Genomic DNA, 18,747 nt, shown 5'->3' with positions numbered 1-18,747 from the left:
TGGATTGCTAGATATAATAATTAATAAATAAACAGAAGATAAGCTCGCCTTGTATTGTACGAAAATGGAAATGAACGTATGGATGAGGAAATGAAATGAAAAATGATATTTAAAATATAATTTTACACAAGAAACAGTATTATATATAGGAAAATGGACACAACGTTTCCGAAATACAAAAATGCTTATGACTGAGTTTACGCTCCCCTTCTTCGAGAGCACGTCCATGCTTCCTTCAGTTTTAATCCCCTTATCCCAGGCCCTTATAACACCGCAGCTAACTGTACTCACCTATCCTCTGCAACCTTTTTACCAGCATTTGTTTCTGGGTAATCAGCGATATTTATGTAGGGCAAGAAAATTCAATTTTATGAGCTGGAATCACAAATTTATAATGGAAGAGCAGAGATTCAGGTGCAGTGCAAGCAGAAACGAGAACTGTGGAATAATTGGAATTTATAGGATACCAAGCCCAAAAACATCCAAAAACATCCTGTCTTGCCTAATCTGTTTCACTTCTCTAGGTATGATTGGAATTTCACAATACAATGTGCAACAGCTGGACGAAACAGGAGTGCAGGATAAAAGCCAACACAATCTAGAAAAACGACATTGTTTTGGTGGTATTCCCTCTTGGGTAGTTTTTGAAATACTGCAATTAAATCGATTTGAAAACACTGCTCCCAGGCAGCAAATGTTAAATTTCCACTATTAATGAACTTGTAAAGATAATAAGATGAAATAACTAAATAATTTTGATCAGAAGCCTACTGATTAGTATGCAAGAAACAGGATCTTTTAACTTAAATCAAGGAGTATATTTTCAATTGCTCTTGGTCAAACACGGCAAGTCTTAGCTAGATGATCACATCCTTCATACACTTCCAACCCTGGCTGGTTTAGTTGATCCTCTTTAAAGCAAGCACAGCGTTTACTTATCTTTCCAGTCAAAGCAATTTCTTGAGGCCTCTGAACTAATCTAGGGAAGCCACTGTCACACCAAACCTGGCCAAAGATAACTTCTGATATAAACATCAACAGAAAATATAGTGCTGTACCGTGGATTAATATGTCAACTTAATACTGTGCCTGTAGCAGAGTGAACTCCCTGTCTACAGATTTTATGCATTACTCTGATACCCATACGTTGGTCTAGCAGGGATTGTCATTTTACATAACTTGCAGCACAAACTCCCAAAAATTAAGTGACAAGGTAAACTTAAAAAAAAAAAAAAAAGAAAGAAAGAAAAGAAAAGAAATTACAGTAAGTATACCTCTCCACCCTCCGCCTGACTCCACCTTGAATTGCAACTAGGTTGTTTGGCTTCTTCATTTTTCTGTTTCTCCAAAAGTTGCGCACCTCTTGCTGCTTTTGCTTCAATCCCTTTCAAAGTTTTGGTGGGATTTCCTTGATTATCATAATAACGACCAACCAGTTTGCCAACAAACCTGATAAAAATTCCTTATAATTGTACCTTTATTGTTTTACTGCCAATACCAAAATGCACCATCAATAGAGTGCATTACCAAAACGTCCACAAGGTTTGCAATAATATACACAAATATTAGGATTTCTAGTCTTCCGGATTAACTTGAGACAAAATTTTAGTCCTTCCACTAGTTTGCCACTAGATTTCCTATCAGTAAAGTGAGAATTTCCAGATTGTCTTTATGAACAAATAGCATCCCAATATCATTAATAGTTTAGTAATCTATTGTACTACAAAAAAAGAGAGATGGGTGAATTACTATTCATAGGTGTAATTTCAGAATGCTTATAATGCCCCTAGGAACTTTGATTTTCAGTCAAGTTTGTTCTCGAGATTTGTTTGTTTTGTCATTTTAAGGATTATGGTGTGTCTTGGACTTAATTAAATGATGAAAAGCTGGACACAAGTGCAAAACATGGCAGAGAAACAATGATTTCTAGTTTGGTGTCCATATGACTCACTTTTTTTCTATTACATGCAGATTCTCTTAATAAGCTTTCAATATATCCAATGCAGGAGATTTATACTAAAAATTTTATAAGAGTAGCGTTATTGTCAGAGCATTGTTTGTTAATGCCAGAGCAATACATTTTCTAAAATTTTACTCCTATATTAACTGGCTAAAAACTAAAAACCAAGCTTATGGTACCAGATTCAAATAGCTATAATAATGGTAAGTGAGAAACAATAGAAATCAAGAAAACAAATCAAAGAGTTTGAAGTTTTGACCAACTAATCAACTTTGCTTCTTCAGATCTCCTAATAAAAGAAAACCGGTATAAAATCTCCGGAGTTAGGGTTATTTGTTGTGCAATTGGAAAAAGATGGAAGCTAAGCAATTACTCAAAGGAGAAGAAATTTTAATTCGCTTCTTTCTTCATTGCCTGGGCTATGGCTCTATAGGCACCTAATTTACATATTTGCTATTAGAAAACTCGTTGTCTCTTTACATGTTCTAAATATTCATATTGTTAACGAGTTCTTAAAATTATGTGTTTTACCGATTCATTTTATTAGTGGGTTTCTAAAATTATTTTCTTTTCTTTGTTTTGATCTTTATTTAGGATTTAAACAGGCACACGATGCAGTTACAGAGGAATTTTTTTTTTTATTCCTATCTTTTATACACAATGATAGCTATTTTAATATGCTTTGAGGATAATAAAGAAAAAGATAATTGAATCCAATGGTTTTATGTAGGTCTTTGTTGAAATCTAAATAGTGTAAACCAGAGCATTGAAAGGAAGATGATTGTTTTAATAAATGTATGCTCTGGCAATGGTGCTACCATTTTATAATATTAAAATCCTAATACTGTATGCACAAGTGATAATTTTTATAATATATAGTAATATTTAAACGAGTAAATCTTTAAAATTATATGAATTTTAGCATCTGATCACACCAGGGTAAAATTAATGATAATACCTGCACAATTAAGGGTTTCAAATCACTAAATAATAAATTAATTAGACTATCATGTTAAAATTTGATAAATACAATAGGTTGCTATTCATTATGAAAGCCATGCTTTTCCTTTGTGTTTTAAAAAAATAAAATAGACTTATCTAGCATCTAATAGTATTTTAGTTACTTTTGCAAAAAATTAATGTGATTGGAGGCTAAAATTGATATAACATCAAAAGCTCTACTTAATAAATAAACATAAAATGCAAGGTAAAAATTGAAAACACAAAACAAAAATGTACAATTTTTTCAATAATTAACCCATTAAAAAGATAACAATTGACATCACAAATGAGAAGAAAACTACTATTATTAAATTACTAGAGATGAGCACTTCCTATCAATAAAAGTAATCACTCTTTTTGTAAATAAACTAAAATAATATTTTTCTTTTTGAAATTTAATATGTAAAAGTTAAATTTTCATGATTAATGTCACGCCCCGCACAAATAAGCAGGCAGAATTGCAAAGGCAGCCTCAACAATTTATAAGCAAGGCTTAGAAGGGTACAAATTGGGCTGCCACAATGTGCCAAGGCTTGAGAAGTCTCTAGCCCAAAGTTGGAGGTCCAAGCCCGCATTCTAGAATACTCCACATTACTCCACCCAAAAGATATTTTGTATAATGTCTACATAATTCTAGAATTCTCCATGTAATCTAAACCGTTCATTTTTGTAGACAAATCTTAGCCGTTCATTGAGGAGGTGGAAATGGCTATAAATACCACCCCTCACCTCACTTGTAAATCATCCAAGCTCATCTAAGCAAATACAAAGCATTTGAGTGTTAAGAGTTCTCTTGTGTTCTCTTCTCTACTTAGCTCACATTTTCGCTCCAACACAATTCCAAGGCTTACTTAGCGCATCCTAAAGCCTCAAGGGTGACTAAGTGCCGTGCAGATAAGTATAGCAAAATCCTATCTCCGTGACATTAAGCTTTGTTTTTGTATGTTAAATTCACACTAATATGATTGTTTAAATAATTAATGAAAAATCTATCCTTGTTAATAGAGATTCACATTATTCAAGTATAATTCGATGACCAGGTTGAATTCTTAGAAATCAAATATTTCTTGAGAGAATTTAAAATTTTTAATTCAATTATATGAAAATGGTTAATTAAATGAATATATTTATTAATTAATAGATAAATTATGATTTTTACAATGCTATATATCATTATTAAACTCCACGCATTCAATTACTGGAAAAATAATTATAAGGACGTCAATAGTAAGCATATGATAAATTGTTAAAAAAAATATTTTGCTATTAAACTCCCTACCAAATCAAAGCTTGCTGTTTAAAATTTTCCCCTTTTTTCTATAAGCTTTATACTGATTTTCGACCATAAAGTGTAATGGTATCAACTATTGGGTAATTAATGAACAGCAGAAACAAGATTAGATGACACAAATGAGCCTGCTACATGACAAATAAAGAGAAATGGAATGAAATATCAGATGAAAAAGGAGTATATTTGTGGTATGGTAGAAATGACACAAGTTGGATGAGAGGTCAGTGGGATAAAAATGTGTACAGTTGTGGTAAGTTAAAAGTGACATTAATTAAATAAAAGATTCAAAGGGCTACTAAGATGATTTGGAAATTTGCATTATAGAAGAACAAATGCTCTGGTACAGAAAGTCAAGAGTAAGGATTAAGGATATAAAAGAGGTTAATTAGTGAAAAAGGATTTAGTTGAGTATTATGTGTAACAAAATCATTGGGCCCTTGGATGGAGGGGCGGAGGCCGTTGGTGCCCCCTCCAGTCAAGAGTTGGGGCCTCACAAGCACTAGCCGAAAACCTCCCTTGAAATTAGTTCTTCTATTAACCTACTCTATGGACTGCCAAAAATAGTTTAAAAAAAAAAAAAAAAAGAAAAACCATTTGAACAATGTATAACTTACGTGTAGCTTTTGAAGTAGAATTCCCGCCATTCAACAATACTCTTCAACTGAAAAAAGTAGAACAAATTGAAATAGAAACATTAAGAAATTATAATGAAATTGAAAATGGAACTATGATAAAATTCATATTCCATTAATCCATCACAAGGTTGGAATTATTCTTTATTAATTTTTTTGTTTGTGCAAGTAATTCTTTTTTCAGTGAACAGTCGATTGTTATAGCCAAACCTAATATTTTCTATCGTAATTTATTTTGGCTATGAAGTAACATTGATGTTTTTTCTAGCAAGTAACGTAGACTAGGATAATCAAGGAAGAATTCCCAAGTCATGCTTACCTTAGTAAGTATGGGAATGGGTGTGACATAAGCCATTAAGATAATTTTGACATAATAAATGATTAATTGATATTATTACAAAGTTGCATTATACATATACAAGGGTAAACATAATTCAGCAATATAGACCACTTGGATAAGAATATTACCTCAGTCTTGGACAATCCATGCAAAGAGTCTGTCAGTCCCTCTCCTGCATTATACAACGCAAAAGAATATAAATATAAATATAATGGCAATTCTCCCTCTTTTTAATAAAAGCCTAATTGAGCATTAAATTATCAAATGATATCCAATTTTCTTCAACAATTTTCTTTCATTTTGCAACATAAATCAAGAAAAACTAATTGGCTGGCTGATGCACTTAGTCATTGAGGTTTGTTGTTGACTCATTGCATGCTCTAATCATAGGCTTGGGGAGCCGCAAAATCAATGCAAAGATTTTTTTTTTTTTTTTTTTTTTTTTTTTTTTTTTTTTTGCAATTTAAAAGAGGTTTGGATTGTGCAGTTTTAATTCCAAAGCTACTTTTATCAAAGATTTGTTAAAGTTATATTTAATAAAAAAAGTGAAAGCAATTGTTCAAATATTAAAGAAGTACATAAGAAAAGGTACAAGCACCGAATAAATAAATACAAAAACATTACAAAAAGATGATACATACAAATTTGATATGAATTATATAATTAAAAAATTCATATTAGAAGAACATCAAAAATTCAAATTAATTTTGTAATTCATAACATTATATAAATTATAAATTGAGCAAAGAGTTATATGTAAGAATTCTACATTAAATTATATAGCATTTTTCAATAGCCATTTTAAATTTAGTTAAATTGATTTATGTTCATCCCCTTCACTAACTGCATTTATTTGATCAAATTGTATACTTTTTGATCTTATCTAATATGGCAGTTGAGTGGAAGCACCTATAATTTCTCTTTCCTTTTACTTTCATCTCTACTTTTGCATGTCTAACTTCATAAAAAATTTGAAACTTCATTTGGATTTTACTAAATTTTTATATATATTATATTGATTTATAATATATATTTGAATATTTTATATATTCATTTCAATTTTACTATTATGGTCTAGCAAGTTGCCAATAAAATTGTCACCTAATCCTGATAAGTAATTATTCACAAAACCAAAAGCCATTCAAAAATATTGTTGGTTCACATAAAACCAACACCATTATTGGCTATAATTAATTAAATGCTAAGCAAAGAAAATAATAAGAATAGTTTTACCTGTAAAATTTCCTGAAACAAATGCACGAGATGCGTCTCTAAGTTCATCATGAATAAGAAGGAAATCAGTCGTTAATGTGTGAGTATGGAGATATATTTAATAGAGAGGGAAAAAAAGATACAATTGCTGCTATATTTTGCCTAATGGCCTTCTGAAAACAAATAATCATGTAAAGAATTGAATATGGTAATCCTACGACCATAAAGCATCAATTGCCATAAGTATAACAAACAGTGGATTCTTTGTCTTGATTTGATGTGCTAGTTAGCTATGTTAATTTTATTCATCTTCTTTAATATCTTTGCATTTAATGCATTTCACAAATTAATTAATTAAAATGTGAATTTTGGGATTAGGTTTTTGATAGCTATGCCTATAAATCCATTGTAAGTGAAGGAAGGAGCTTTCAAGGATTAGGCAATTTGGCTACTACTTGCTTGTGGTCTTCATTATTAATTTGCTGCAAGAAAACTTCAATTGGTATGGGCTGATTCTCACGGTTAAAGCACCACACCACCAGAAAACATGAAGAGTAAAAGAGTATATTGCTGCCAAATCAGCCAAGCTTCTATGCACACAGTTCAATTGCAATTGAATTGTCCCTTTTAATTGCACCTATGCCTCAATTTACATGTGCATCCTAGCTTTGTGTTACTGGAGTATACGAACACTCATTCCACAAACATGGTTCATGTCTTTATAATCCTCGTCTTCTTTATCTTTGATTTCATTCTCGCCTTTATGTAGCACATTACTAAGGTTTCAAGCCTATTTCCAACTCGATGCAAAAAGTTGCAATGACCTCGATAAAGTCAATGCAGATTTAAGTAAGGAGCTACCTATGAGTGAGGTCAATCAATAATGGTTGTGAATTATGATTATCTAATGTGCATGCTTTTCAGTTTATGCAAGGATAATGGAGGATCTGCACTAACACTTCTTATTTTCATGGAAAAAAAAACTTAAGGGATCTGCAGTAACACTTCTTATGTTTGTTTGGTAAACTAGTATAGGGTTAAATCCTTGATAAAAAGCCTTGTATTCAAGTACAATTCATTTTCATTTTCTTAATTAGTATCTAAATTTGCATATTAGTCTGTTTTTCATATCCAACACAGACAAATTTTAGTCAGTCAATTTATACTATTTTAAAGTGTGTTACACTCTCTCTAACCAGCGGTAAAAAACCCTTGATGTCGATATAAATAATAATTTAAATGCTCAACTCAAAGTGACAAAATAAAACAATAAGGGCTTAATAAACAACATGTATATAGTTCAAGGGGCCTAGGATGCTTTTTCCCAAAAAAAAAAAGAAGAAAGAAAATAACAGTTTAAATTTTGAGTATCTGAGCCTTCCACATGTGATTAGCATGAGAAAAATAGGTAGAACAAGGAAGGAGAATGAAGAAGTTAGGAAGGACTTGCAATAAAAAGTATCGTACCACTAACACTTAATGATTTAAGTTTCTTCGAAGGTCCTAAGTCCTTTAGCCTACAATAAATTTATGCCTACAATTTTCATAGCTTTCTCTCATCTTTTTTAATATGTGAATTGTGATACAATTTGACTCTTCTAATTCTTTAATCCCTAACTATTTTCTGACAATTCTTGCTTCCTTTTCAAGAAAGCCTATTGTTCTTGCTTCCTTTGTGACTGTTGGCGATATAGGCTGGAAAGAAATTCAAAATTCCTTGCAAAGATTAATGGCAATGTGAAGCAACTGAATCAATCGACTAAAAAAGGAATTAAGCACAGTCTAGAGTCTTGTAGCATAGAGAAAACCTGAATTTTCCTCGCATGTTCAACATCTTCTAGAAAAGACTAGTTGAAGAATGGATGAACATTGCGAGTATGTGCAATTTTTTTGCATAACTTTCTGTGCACAGCCCAAGGTCATATCTTATTATCTTATGACGCACACCCTGTTTTATTTTCTATACTTTACACTTCACTAAGTGCTGGCGTGGCCTCTTGGATGTTCATATAAATGAGAATTCTATCCAAGTTTAACCCCCAGAAGAATGATGTGCAAACAAAAGTTGCAATTGTAAAAAGCACAAGAAAAAGAAAAGGAAAAAGACATGGCAGAATTTTTCAATTTCATTTTGAACTGAAGAATATGTTCGCTATACATTGAACGCGAAAAAAATAAATACAAACAAAAACTAACCTTCCAGCAAAATGATTGTAACCCCCTCCCACGCCATAGTGAGATTTTCCTTTAGTTACATCAAACACAGATCTGCGTCAAAAATGACAATCAAAAATTATTTCCATTAAATAACAAAAAAACAAATGCAAAGAGATGAACAGAGAAACAAATTACCCAAGAATACCCAACAGAATGGGCAAAGCATCATCAGTGCCATTGTACAGAGCAAGTTCTTCAGCAGTAAACAATCTCTAGTAAACCGAAGCATCCGACTCATTATCTTTCATTTCAAGAATCATAATAGCGAATTGTAGGAAAAGGATTTAGAGAGAATCACCTGCTCTCTACGAGAATCGATGTAGGTTTTGACTGGAATTCTTAAAGCGAGGAATACAGCAATTAGCGACACAAAAATTGTAACCCCAGCAAAGGGAGAGGTTATTAACTTTATTAGTTTTGCCATTTTTCTCAACAATTAATGAAATCGAACACCACAACTTAAAAAGCCTCAGACGTTGGAAACCACATCCCGACACCGTTCATGCAGAGTAATTCACTTAAAATACTTCGAACTTTGCCGGTATTAACGATTCTACCCTATTTTCACCTTAAGAGCCCGTTCGAAATTATGAAATTTATTTAGAAATTTAAAATATTATATTTAAAATCAAATAAAATATAAATTTAAATTTTAGAAACTGATTTCTATAGAATTGAATATGTTAATTCAAATTCTACTACAATTAATGAAATTTATAAATGAATTTCATAAAATTAACCATTAAAATATTTATTGATAAAATTACCCTCTATTATAAATTCAACTATTTTTACTTTTTCTTCTTTTAAGTTTATTTTTTTTTTAAAATTCTAAACTATAACAACAACGTTATTTTTTCTAATCTAATATTGACGTTAGTTTTTATTTTTATTTTTTTTAGAAAATTTCAAACCAGTAATGACTTTTTTTTTTAAGTTTAGTAATAATATTAGTTATTATAAAAACTGAGTATTAACATGTAACACCCACCGACCAATCCCGGAGAACCAGACGGTAGATGCCACAATCGGTGCCGGAGCACCGTCTTATGTCACTTATTAAAGCTAGATCACAAATTAGAAGTGGTTAAATTTTCATAAGGAGGCAAGTAATCAACATTTTGTTTTTTTTTTTTTTTTACAAAAATAATGTTTAAGGAAATTCCTACGAAAATTTCGCAAGAGTTTCCCCTAAAACTAAACTTGCCACACAAAGAAAATATACACACTTTCAATTTTCTCCAAACCCCCAAAACTCCAATTCAACACAACATACCACAACCACTTCTAAATATCCATCAACATACGCATAATATTTGAAACACATTCTTTTCAAGGAATCTATAATCATCATACACCAAAAATAACAGTTGTTTTCAAATGCAATTAAAAACAATAGTAGCATTCTTAATTTTTTTAGTTTCTAAATTAATTACTTAAATAAATAAAATTGTTTACATCAATTAAAAATAATTATTATGATGAATGTCACTGAAATGACCCGAAAAATTTTTCAAAAGTTTTTCATTTAAAAATCTATATATATTAATGCCTTACAATTTATTTAATAAAAATATAATTTATTTATTAAACCAAACCTATAACTAAAATTAAACTCATTAGAAAACCAATTGGAAACCCACAAACCAAAAGAAAATCCAAACAAAGACCTTGAATTGAACCAAACCATCCCTGAATAGAACCAAACTAGCCTTAGACCAACTAGAATGTTCCAAAAATAAGAAAATACCAAAAAAAATCCCCATCTCCCATTTTCCTTTCTCTCCCCATCGCGCCACAGGCCCCTCCCATCCCCTTCTCGTTTTTCGATCACCTGAAGCCAGCGCCAATCCACCTCACTGCCGCTATCGTCTCCTCACCATGCGTCTCTGACTCCTCTTTCTCTCTCTCCCTTCATTTTTTGTGAACGCAGTAGCTGCAGGAAACTTGTAAGTTTGTGATCAGGAAATCGCGTCGCAACAACTCGATTCTCCAACAACTCCAGTGCAAGCAATCAATGCCAGTCTCTCTCTCATCGACAACGGAACCCTAACTCTCTCTCTCACCGTGCTCGTCCTTCTGTTTTCGATCGGCGCAACAATAAAGGGCTGCGCTTAAGATCTGCTGTAATCGGGACAGTCAATTAGCCAATCCTCTTTGCTTTTTTCGGCGAAACTTGTTAAAGACTAGCCGGTTGCATCTTCCAACGTCTCCAGCAACTCTATTGGCGACCATTTTCCTTAGCTCCAGCCAAGCCACCGCCGGCAGAGTCAACCTTAGGCGTTGAAGCTATTTTCGGTTAATTTTGACATAATTTCAGCTAGGTAAACTGATTTTGGATCCTTTTTAGCTTATAATTCATGAATTTTCTAATTTTGTGGGTGATTTGGTGTGCTTGAGGCAACTTCCATATGGAAGCTAAGAATTTGATTAATGGCAGCAACTTCCGATTAGAGAAATTATAGTTTTGATTTAATTAAGTTCATGTATGATAATAAAAGCATATTTTTTTAAGTTCGGGTTCTAAGGGTCCAATCAATCAGCTAAGACTCCGAGCACCACCAAGAACACAACGATAACCATTCTGGATCTAAGAGCTAGAAATGTGCCACTAAGGAGATTTTCTAACTTTGGCACTCCTCTCTCTAAGGTATTTGAGAAAGTAAGAACGACGGGTCTAATATGACTGCTTGTGTTGAGACCTCCTCCAACCATTTTGCCAAAGAATTACGATCAAAGTGCTTATTGCCAATACCATCAGGGTAAGGGCCATACGATTGATAATTGCTTGCGACTGAGGCATGAGATACAAGATCTGATCGACGGTGATAAAGTGACAAATCTAGAAAAATCAAGGTCGAGCACGAGGCCACTTCCAAATTTTAGGAACGTGTCGCCTCCTAAAAACTTATAAATGGTTAAGTTTGGAAAGACTTCTAAGGAGGCACTAGCCGAGATTGAAAAGAGAAGGAGGAAAGAGAGAGGGAGATACTGTTGGAACAAATTTATGTAATGGTGCTAAATGTGTGGGATAGCGATTAGGAGTGGTTGGAACAAAGTGAGCAAGTCTAGGTTGGAAGTGAAGATGAAGTAGAGGTGAATCCCGTTATTCTGGACGTATGGAGTAGCGAGGATGAAAAAGAAGTAGGAGCAGTAAGCCATGTGACCCGCAGTGGTCGAGTGTATAAGCCAGATATAACCAAGTCGAGGGAAGGAAAAGAAAGAGCGAGCTCATTAGATATGCCAAAGAAGTAGAACATGATGCTTTGATGAGACAATTGAAGAGAACCCATGCGAACATAAGCATGTGGGGCCTATTGGTATCATCAAAATAACACCGAGAGGCTTCGCTAAAAGCCATGGTGGAAATTCCAGTTTCATCATCCATTTCTCTAGCTGATTTTATGGGGATAGTGCACCATGATCCCCTCACTATCACTTTTTTTGATCATGAACTTCCTCCTGAAGGAAGGAATCACACCAAGGTATTGTTCATTAAGGCTAAGGTCAGAGGAAGAATGACCGAGAATGTGATGATAGATGACGGATCAGCTCTAAATGTGTGTCCATTAAAAGCTACTTTCCAAGTTTAAGCTATAAGTGTTTTGAGTAGGAACCTTCTTATGTGGTGATTAGAGCATATGATGACTCTAAGAGGCAAGTTGAGGGCATCTTCAAAATAGTGGTCAAGGTGGGGCCGATTGAAAAGGAAACTAAATTTATAGTCATTGATATCTCCCCTATATTTGCTTTGCTACTTGGGCGCCCATGGTATCATTCCTTGAGAGGTGTGCTTTAACGCTACACCAGAAAATCAAATTTCCTTACAATGGGAAAATCATAATCATACCTGCTGCTAGCAAGAAAAGCGTAGCTAAGCTAAATGTGGATAAGCAGGTTATCCTGCCATGGAGTAGTTTTCATGTTGCTGTGCTGAGCATTGACATGGGGCCCACTATCTCCAACATTGTAACAGACTGATTTTTTCTTTTAGTGTCGGTAATAGTGATTTACCGGTCTGTGAATAGTACCATCGGTCCGGGACTTGGTATAATTTTAGTCGGAAAAAATTACTATGCATAGTTAATATTTTATTTACTATTTTTGGAGCATGTTTGCATGATTTAGGTGGGTAGAAAATATTTAATGAATATTTTTGGAGAGTTTATGTATTAAATGCATAATATTTCTAGTGTGGTATACTAGAGGAATTATTTTAGTGGAGTTAATTTAATTAATTGGTGGAGTTAAATAATAAGTAGAAGAGAATTATTTGAGGAATATTTAGAGCCATTGGATGAGATTATTTAGGACTTGATCTTAGCCACACATTTGGCATGATTTTAGGAAGTCAAATTTGACTTTGGCACTTAAAAGTAACACCACAACATTTTTTTCTTTCTTCTCTTCTCTTCTCCACGCCATTTCCATCTTCTTCCTTCTTCTTTCATTTTCTTCATTCTCTTACCTCCAAATTTACCACCAAACTACCTAATTAAACCATAGAATAGGACTTGATGCTTAAGAACTAAGGAGTAGAAGTTGAGATTGGTGATTAAAAGCAAAGAGAAGTGAAGTTACCATTGAAGCAAGTAAGTTGTGGTTTTTGAGTTTTGTGACTTGTTAAGTAGAATTCATGGTTTAGACATGTTATTGATGCATTAAATCATGCTCCAACTATTTCTTTTGTCAAGTTTTGCTTGTAATGTTGATTTTTCATGCTTTGAAGAGGTTGGAGAACCATCCTCAAAGGGTAAAGAGAAAGCCAAGGAGTAAGGCTTTCCAAGCTTATTCAAGCTTGTTAATAAGGTTAGTGCAATCATAATTTCACTTGTTTAAGTTGTTTTTACATGGTTAGGGTTTTGAATATATTTTGGAAACTTTGTATGTTTTGGTTAAATTGCTGAATTTTAATGTGAGATGTGTTTTGCCGTGGGATTGGAACTCATTTTTGACCCCTTTATACTTCCCATTTGTTTCTTACTTCTTCATGAAAGTTGTAGCTCTATTTCTCAGCTTTCCAAAACATATTCTTATGTCTAATTCCAATACTTGTAGCTCAACTTATGATTTAAATACCAAAACTGGTTCTGTTATGATGTCTTACCCGTCTATCCGAAATGTTTGTCCATTTTGACCACTCAAATGGCAAAATAACGTTTTATGTTCTTCATAAAAGTTATAGATTTACTTCTTATCTTTCCAACCCATCCTCCTGTGTCCAAATTGAATATACATAGCTCAACTTATGGCTGAAACACCCAAACTGACTCTGTTGTGTCGGGCCACATGCATTACTAAGTTGAGTGCCCATTTTGACCACTATAATGACAAGATTAGGTTCTAAGTTCTTCATAAAAGTTGTTTCCCTGTGTCTTGAGAATTCTCTCGTTCTGGATTGGTTTCATTTGAGTGTTTGGTGAAGTAGGAATTCAAGAAACATTGGACTTGGTTCTGCTGAATCAGGTCTGATCTGTTGGTCTGTGTTCTGAGCTTTTGTTTGCTATCTTACTGTTTGATCTGGGCTGTGGTCCCTTCTGAATATTTGTAGCATTTTGTCTTAAATTTCTAATGAATCTAATTTCATTCAATTTGGAGACCCATAACTCAAATTATGTGTTAAAAACCCAGCAAAGGTCAAGTTTATGAAAATGCTGAAAAGTTCTTGATTTATGTACTTTTATACTATATTAAGTATATATATATCTATAATGTCTTGAGTAATGAGTATTAAGAAATGAAGAGGTTTTGATTAAGAATTATTGCTTTTGTGAAAGAATGATTTTGATTTGGGCTCTACTATGTATGATTGAGACGTGGTATGATGAGATGGATTTTGTTATTGTGAAGCTATGATCATATGCTAGGGTTATCAGCCCTTATAAATAGGCGGACGCACTTATTTGTGTGATGGGGTGGTGCTTTCATAGGCCACCATTGTGTGATGGGGGTGGTGCTTTCATAGGCCACGGTGGTGCTTTCATAGGCCACGAGTATGTGATGGGGGTGGCGCTAATATAGGCCACGATCAAATCTGCTTATGTTCATTCTGCATGAGTATGAGCCTTAACGAAAAATGAAATTTTATTGTTGCTATAAAAGAATGAAGACATATTTATATTTACAATCTTCTCATTGCTTTCAAAGTATTTGAATTAAATGAATGCGATTTCGGTATTTATATAGTTGAGTAATTTAAGTTTTGCCTTGGCTATTATTGGTAATTAAATTGTTGGTTATTTAGCACCACTGAGTCTTCCACTCAGCGCGTTGATTTTTATCACACGCAGGTTAGGAGCGGAGGGTGTTTTTCAAGACCAGAGGAGGAGCATCAGAGTAGATATCACATTTTGGGTAGGATATTTTGTAAATGGTGATTTTTGGCATGTATATAAATATTGTGTTGTGAAGGTTGGATATAATAAGTTTGTCATGTATTAAGAGTTATGATTATTTAAGGAAATAACATCTTATTATATTTTTGGTGTATGATGATTATAGATTCCTTGAAAAGAATGTGTTTCGAATATTATGCGTATGTTGATGGATATTTAAAAGTGCTTGTGGTATGTTGTGTTGAATTGGAGTTTTGGGGGTTTGGAGAAAATTGGAAGTGTGTATATTTTCTTTGTGTGGCAAGTTAATTTTTAGGGGAAACTCTTGCGAAATTTTCGTAGGAATTTCCTTAAACATTATTTTTGTAAAAAAAAAAAAAAAACAAAATGTTAATTACTTGCCTCCTTATGAAAATTTAACCACTTCTAATTTGTGATCTAGCTTTTATAGTGACATAAGATGGTGCTCCGGCACCGATTGTGGCATCCACCGTCTGCTTCTCCGGGATTGGTCGGTGGGTGTTACATTTTGGGATTGGTCGGTGGGTGTTACAAACATAATGAAGAAAATGAATTATGAAGAAGGAAAAGGGCTTGGAAAGAATTAACAACGCATTATAGAGCTACCTGAAATCCACACTCAAAGGGACCGTTAAGGCTTAGGGTATAAATTTGGAAGCACACCGAAGAGAACACACAACTGGTTAGACATGGATGGACATTTTGTCCGTTCGAGTGAGCATTCCTCTCCATGTCTACCAATAGAGCCTTTGGAGCATAATGGAAAGACATACCCCGGTCTTGAAATCTTTGCTGATGTTATCAATATCTTGGCGGTTGACTCTAAGGGATAAAGCTTGAGGAAGGGAAAGAACAAAAAAAAAAAAAGAAGAGAAGATACTCGAGAAAGTGGGGGTTGAGGGGACACAAGTGGCCAAGGAAGAAAGGAAGAAAGAGGAACCAGAAGAGGGGCCAGCTACCTGAGAAGAGAGGAACAAAGAGAAGAATAAAAGGAAGGTGAGCACTGAAGAAGAAGAGGACCCAGCGGATCAAGTGTTAAAAGCGATCCGGGCCTGCATAGAAGAGAGCTTTGAAGAAGTTGAGACCCCTTCTGATGTGTTGATTTTTTTCAAGGATGAATCTAATTGTAATGAACTTCCTTTATTATTTAATGAAATGAACTTCAATTTTTTTTTTTGCTTACCTATTTGATGTCTTTCCTAACGGTTCCATTCATCGAGTAGATAAGCACATGTGCATATTTGATATTAACTCATATGCATGCTTGAATTTAATATTGGCATAAAAGATAATCCATGAATTCTATTAATTGGCCAAACCTAACGCCAGAGTTAAACACAAAATTTCAAAGTCTACTTATGGACAAAAAGGAAGCCTTTATATGGAGTTACAAAGATATGCCAGGGATAGATAGGTCTATAGCTGAGCATACAATTCCTCTGTATCCTGGAGCCAAGCCAGTGAAGTAGAAGAGAAGAAGGTTAAGACCAAAATGAGTTAAGAAAATTAAACAGGAAGTGACCAAACAGATAGATGCAGGTTTTCTTGAAGTGGTTCACTATCCAGAATGGTTGGCAAATATAGTCCTAGTTCTTAAGAAAGACGGAAGGGTTAGAATGTGTGTGGACTATAGGGATTTGAACAAAGTATCACCGAAGGATGATTTTCCTCTCCCTCATATAGATATCCTGATCAACTGTGCAGCGATGATGGGATGCTTCTCCATTATGGATGGGTTTGTAGGGTATAACCAGATTCTCATGGCATTACTAGACAAAGGCTAGATAGTATTTGTGTTGGAGTTTGGTACGTTCTGCTATCGGGTGATGTCGTTTAGCTTAAAGAATGCCGGGGCTACTTATCAAAGGATGACAACTACATTATTTCATTACATGATCCATAAGGAGTTAGAGGTGTATATCGATGATATGATTGTCATGACGAAGACACAAGAAGAGCATCCGACAGCCCTTGAGCGGTTCATGGATAGAGTGATTAAATACAAGTTGCGATTGAAACCAAAGAAGCATATGTTGGGGTGACTTCCAAAAAAAGTGCTAAGATTCATAGTGGGACCTAAAGGAATAGAGATCGATCCGGACAAAATTAGGGCGATCCAAGAAATGGAGCCGCCCAAGACAGAAAAGCAAGTGAGAAGTTTTATGGGAAAGATTCAGTATATTAGCAGGTTCATATAGAAGTTGTCTATAGTATGTGATCCAATCTTTAAGCTTTTAAAGAAAGATAAGCCAGTAAAGCGGAACGATTACTGTTGGATAGCTTTTGATAAAATCAAGAAATATTTGTCAAGTTCCTCGGTTTTGTGCACACCAAAGCCAAGGAAACCCTTAATTCTGCACTTGATAGTGAAGATGCTGGAATTGGAGCCATGTTAGCACAAGCTGATGAACCCGATGTTGTGAACGTAGTGTATTATTTGAGTAAAAAGCTTCTTCCAAATGAATAGAAATATAACTTGATTAAAAGAACTTGCTTAGCAATGGTATGGCTACTAGAAAACTTCGACACTATTTTCAGTCTTATAAAGTGATAGCAATATCAAGAATGGATCCGGTCATATATTTATACGGAACACCAACACTAGTGGGGAAACTAGCGAGATGGCTAATCCTACTATCAGAATTTGATATCGAATATGCCATGAAGAAAACCGTCAAAGGATGAGCAGTTGCAGACTTTCTAGCAACACATCCAGTTGAAGATTATGAACAGTGGAGATTGATTTTCCCGATGAACATTTGAGTTTAATAGAAAAGAAAGGATAAAAGCTCTACTTTGATGGTTCAGCTCATAGTAAAGGAGCCGGATTAGGCGTTTTGCTAGAATCTCCACAAGGAGAGGTTATCCCAATGTTGAGGAGGTTATAGTTTGCAGTCATGAATAACATGGCAGAATATGAAGCCTGTCTATTTGGTTTAGAAGCTCTTATTGCAGTTAAACCTGATGAAATTGATGTATTGGTGACTCGAAACTGGTAATCAAGCACTCTAACGACAATTGGGAAGTTAAAGAGGACCGACTGAAGAATTGATCATCTACTCATTGTTGTTCTAAACTTCAAAAAGTTAACCTTCACACATACAAGCAGATTAAACAACCGAGTACCAGAAGCCTTGGCTAACTTAGCATCAGTTTGGGAAGAGATTTCAGTAATGCCGAAAAAGTCCTTTATGATGTGTTCGGGTAGCATCTTATGTTATGAAGGCAAAAAGATTATGGATATTGAGGAGGAAGAGAAGCCATGGTTTTATGATGTCCTGCAGTGGATGACTAAAATGGTATACTCGGATTCAACTACTATAGATGATAGAAGCGCTATACAGCGTTTAACATTATAATTGTAGTTTTAGACGGTCAGTTGTATAAAAGAATGTCAGATGAGGTATTGTTAAAATGTGTATCGAAGAAAGAAGCTAAAGGGATTATGGAACAGATCCATGCAGGGGTTTGCGGCACCCACGTGAACAGAAAAGCACTTGCTAAGAAAATTCTCAAACAGGTTCTCTTTTGGTCAACAATGGAAAATGATTGTATTTCTTTTGTGAAAAGGTGCTTCAAATGTCAAATACACGGAGACCCGAGTCACATTCCCCCTTAAGATACATCCTTCTATTTTGCTATGGCCATTTACAGCTTAGGGAATAGATACCACTGGCAAGATTTCACCACTTGCTTCTAATGGACATGAGTTTATAGTGGTTGCAGTGTACTATTTT

General features: G+C 34.1%; 1 protein-coding gene across 1 annotated transcript; it reads right to left on the bottom strand.

Moving 5' to 3' along the window:
* Positions 1-667: 667 nt before the first annotated feature.
* On the bottom strand, positions 668-9,199 carry MAPR4 (membrane-associated progesterone binding protein 4). The gene is made up of 8 exons (XM_089717904.1): positions 8,953-9,199; positions 8,790-8,866; positions 8,634-8,705; positions 6,459-6,496; positions 5,354-5,397; positions 4,868-4,914; positions 1,275-1,449; positions 668-1,005 (listed from the first exon to the last, which is right to left on the bottom strand). The coding sequence occupies exons 1-8, from the start codon at positions 9,076-9,078 to the stop codon at positions 838-840; spliced, it is 747 nt and encodes a 248-aa protein (XP_089574030.1). The 5' UTR covers positions 9,079-9,199; the 3' UTR covers positions 668-837.
* Positions 9,200-18,747: the final 9,548 nt, after the last annotated feature.

Source organism: Jatropha curcas, chromosome 2 (genome assembly GCF_041381405.1).
Source record: "Jatropha curcas cultivar XTBG-Jc1 chromosome 2, XTBG_Jcur_1.0, whole genome shotgun sequence".
Lineage (NCBI taxonomy): Eukaryota > Viridiplantae > Streptophyta > Magnoliopsida > Malpighiales > Euphorbiaceae > Jatropha > Jatropha curcas.
Note: the sequence above shows the minus strand (reverse complement) of the source record. Positions and strands in the feature narration are given on the sequence as shown.

Coding starts and splice junctions, on each gene's coding strand:
- MAPR4 (XM_089717904.1), bottom strand. CDS start 9,078: ATGGCAAAACTAATAAAGTTAATAACCTCTCCCTTTGCTGGGGTTACA. Junction 4,915..5,353: donor ATGGATTGTCCAAGACTGAG/GTAATATTCTTA, acceptor TACTTTTTTCAG/TTGAAGAGTATTGTTGAATG. Junction 1,450..4,867: donor TTCTACTTCAAAAGCTACAC/GTAAGTTATACA, acceptor AATTTTTATCAG/GTTTGTTGGCAAACTGGTTG.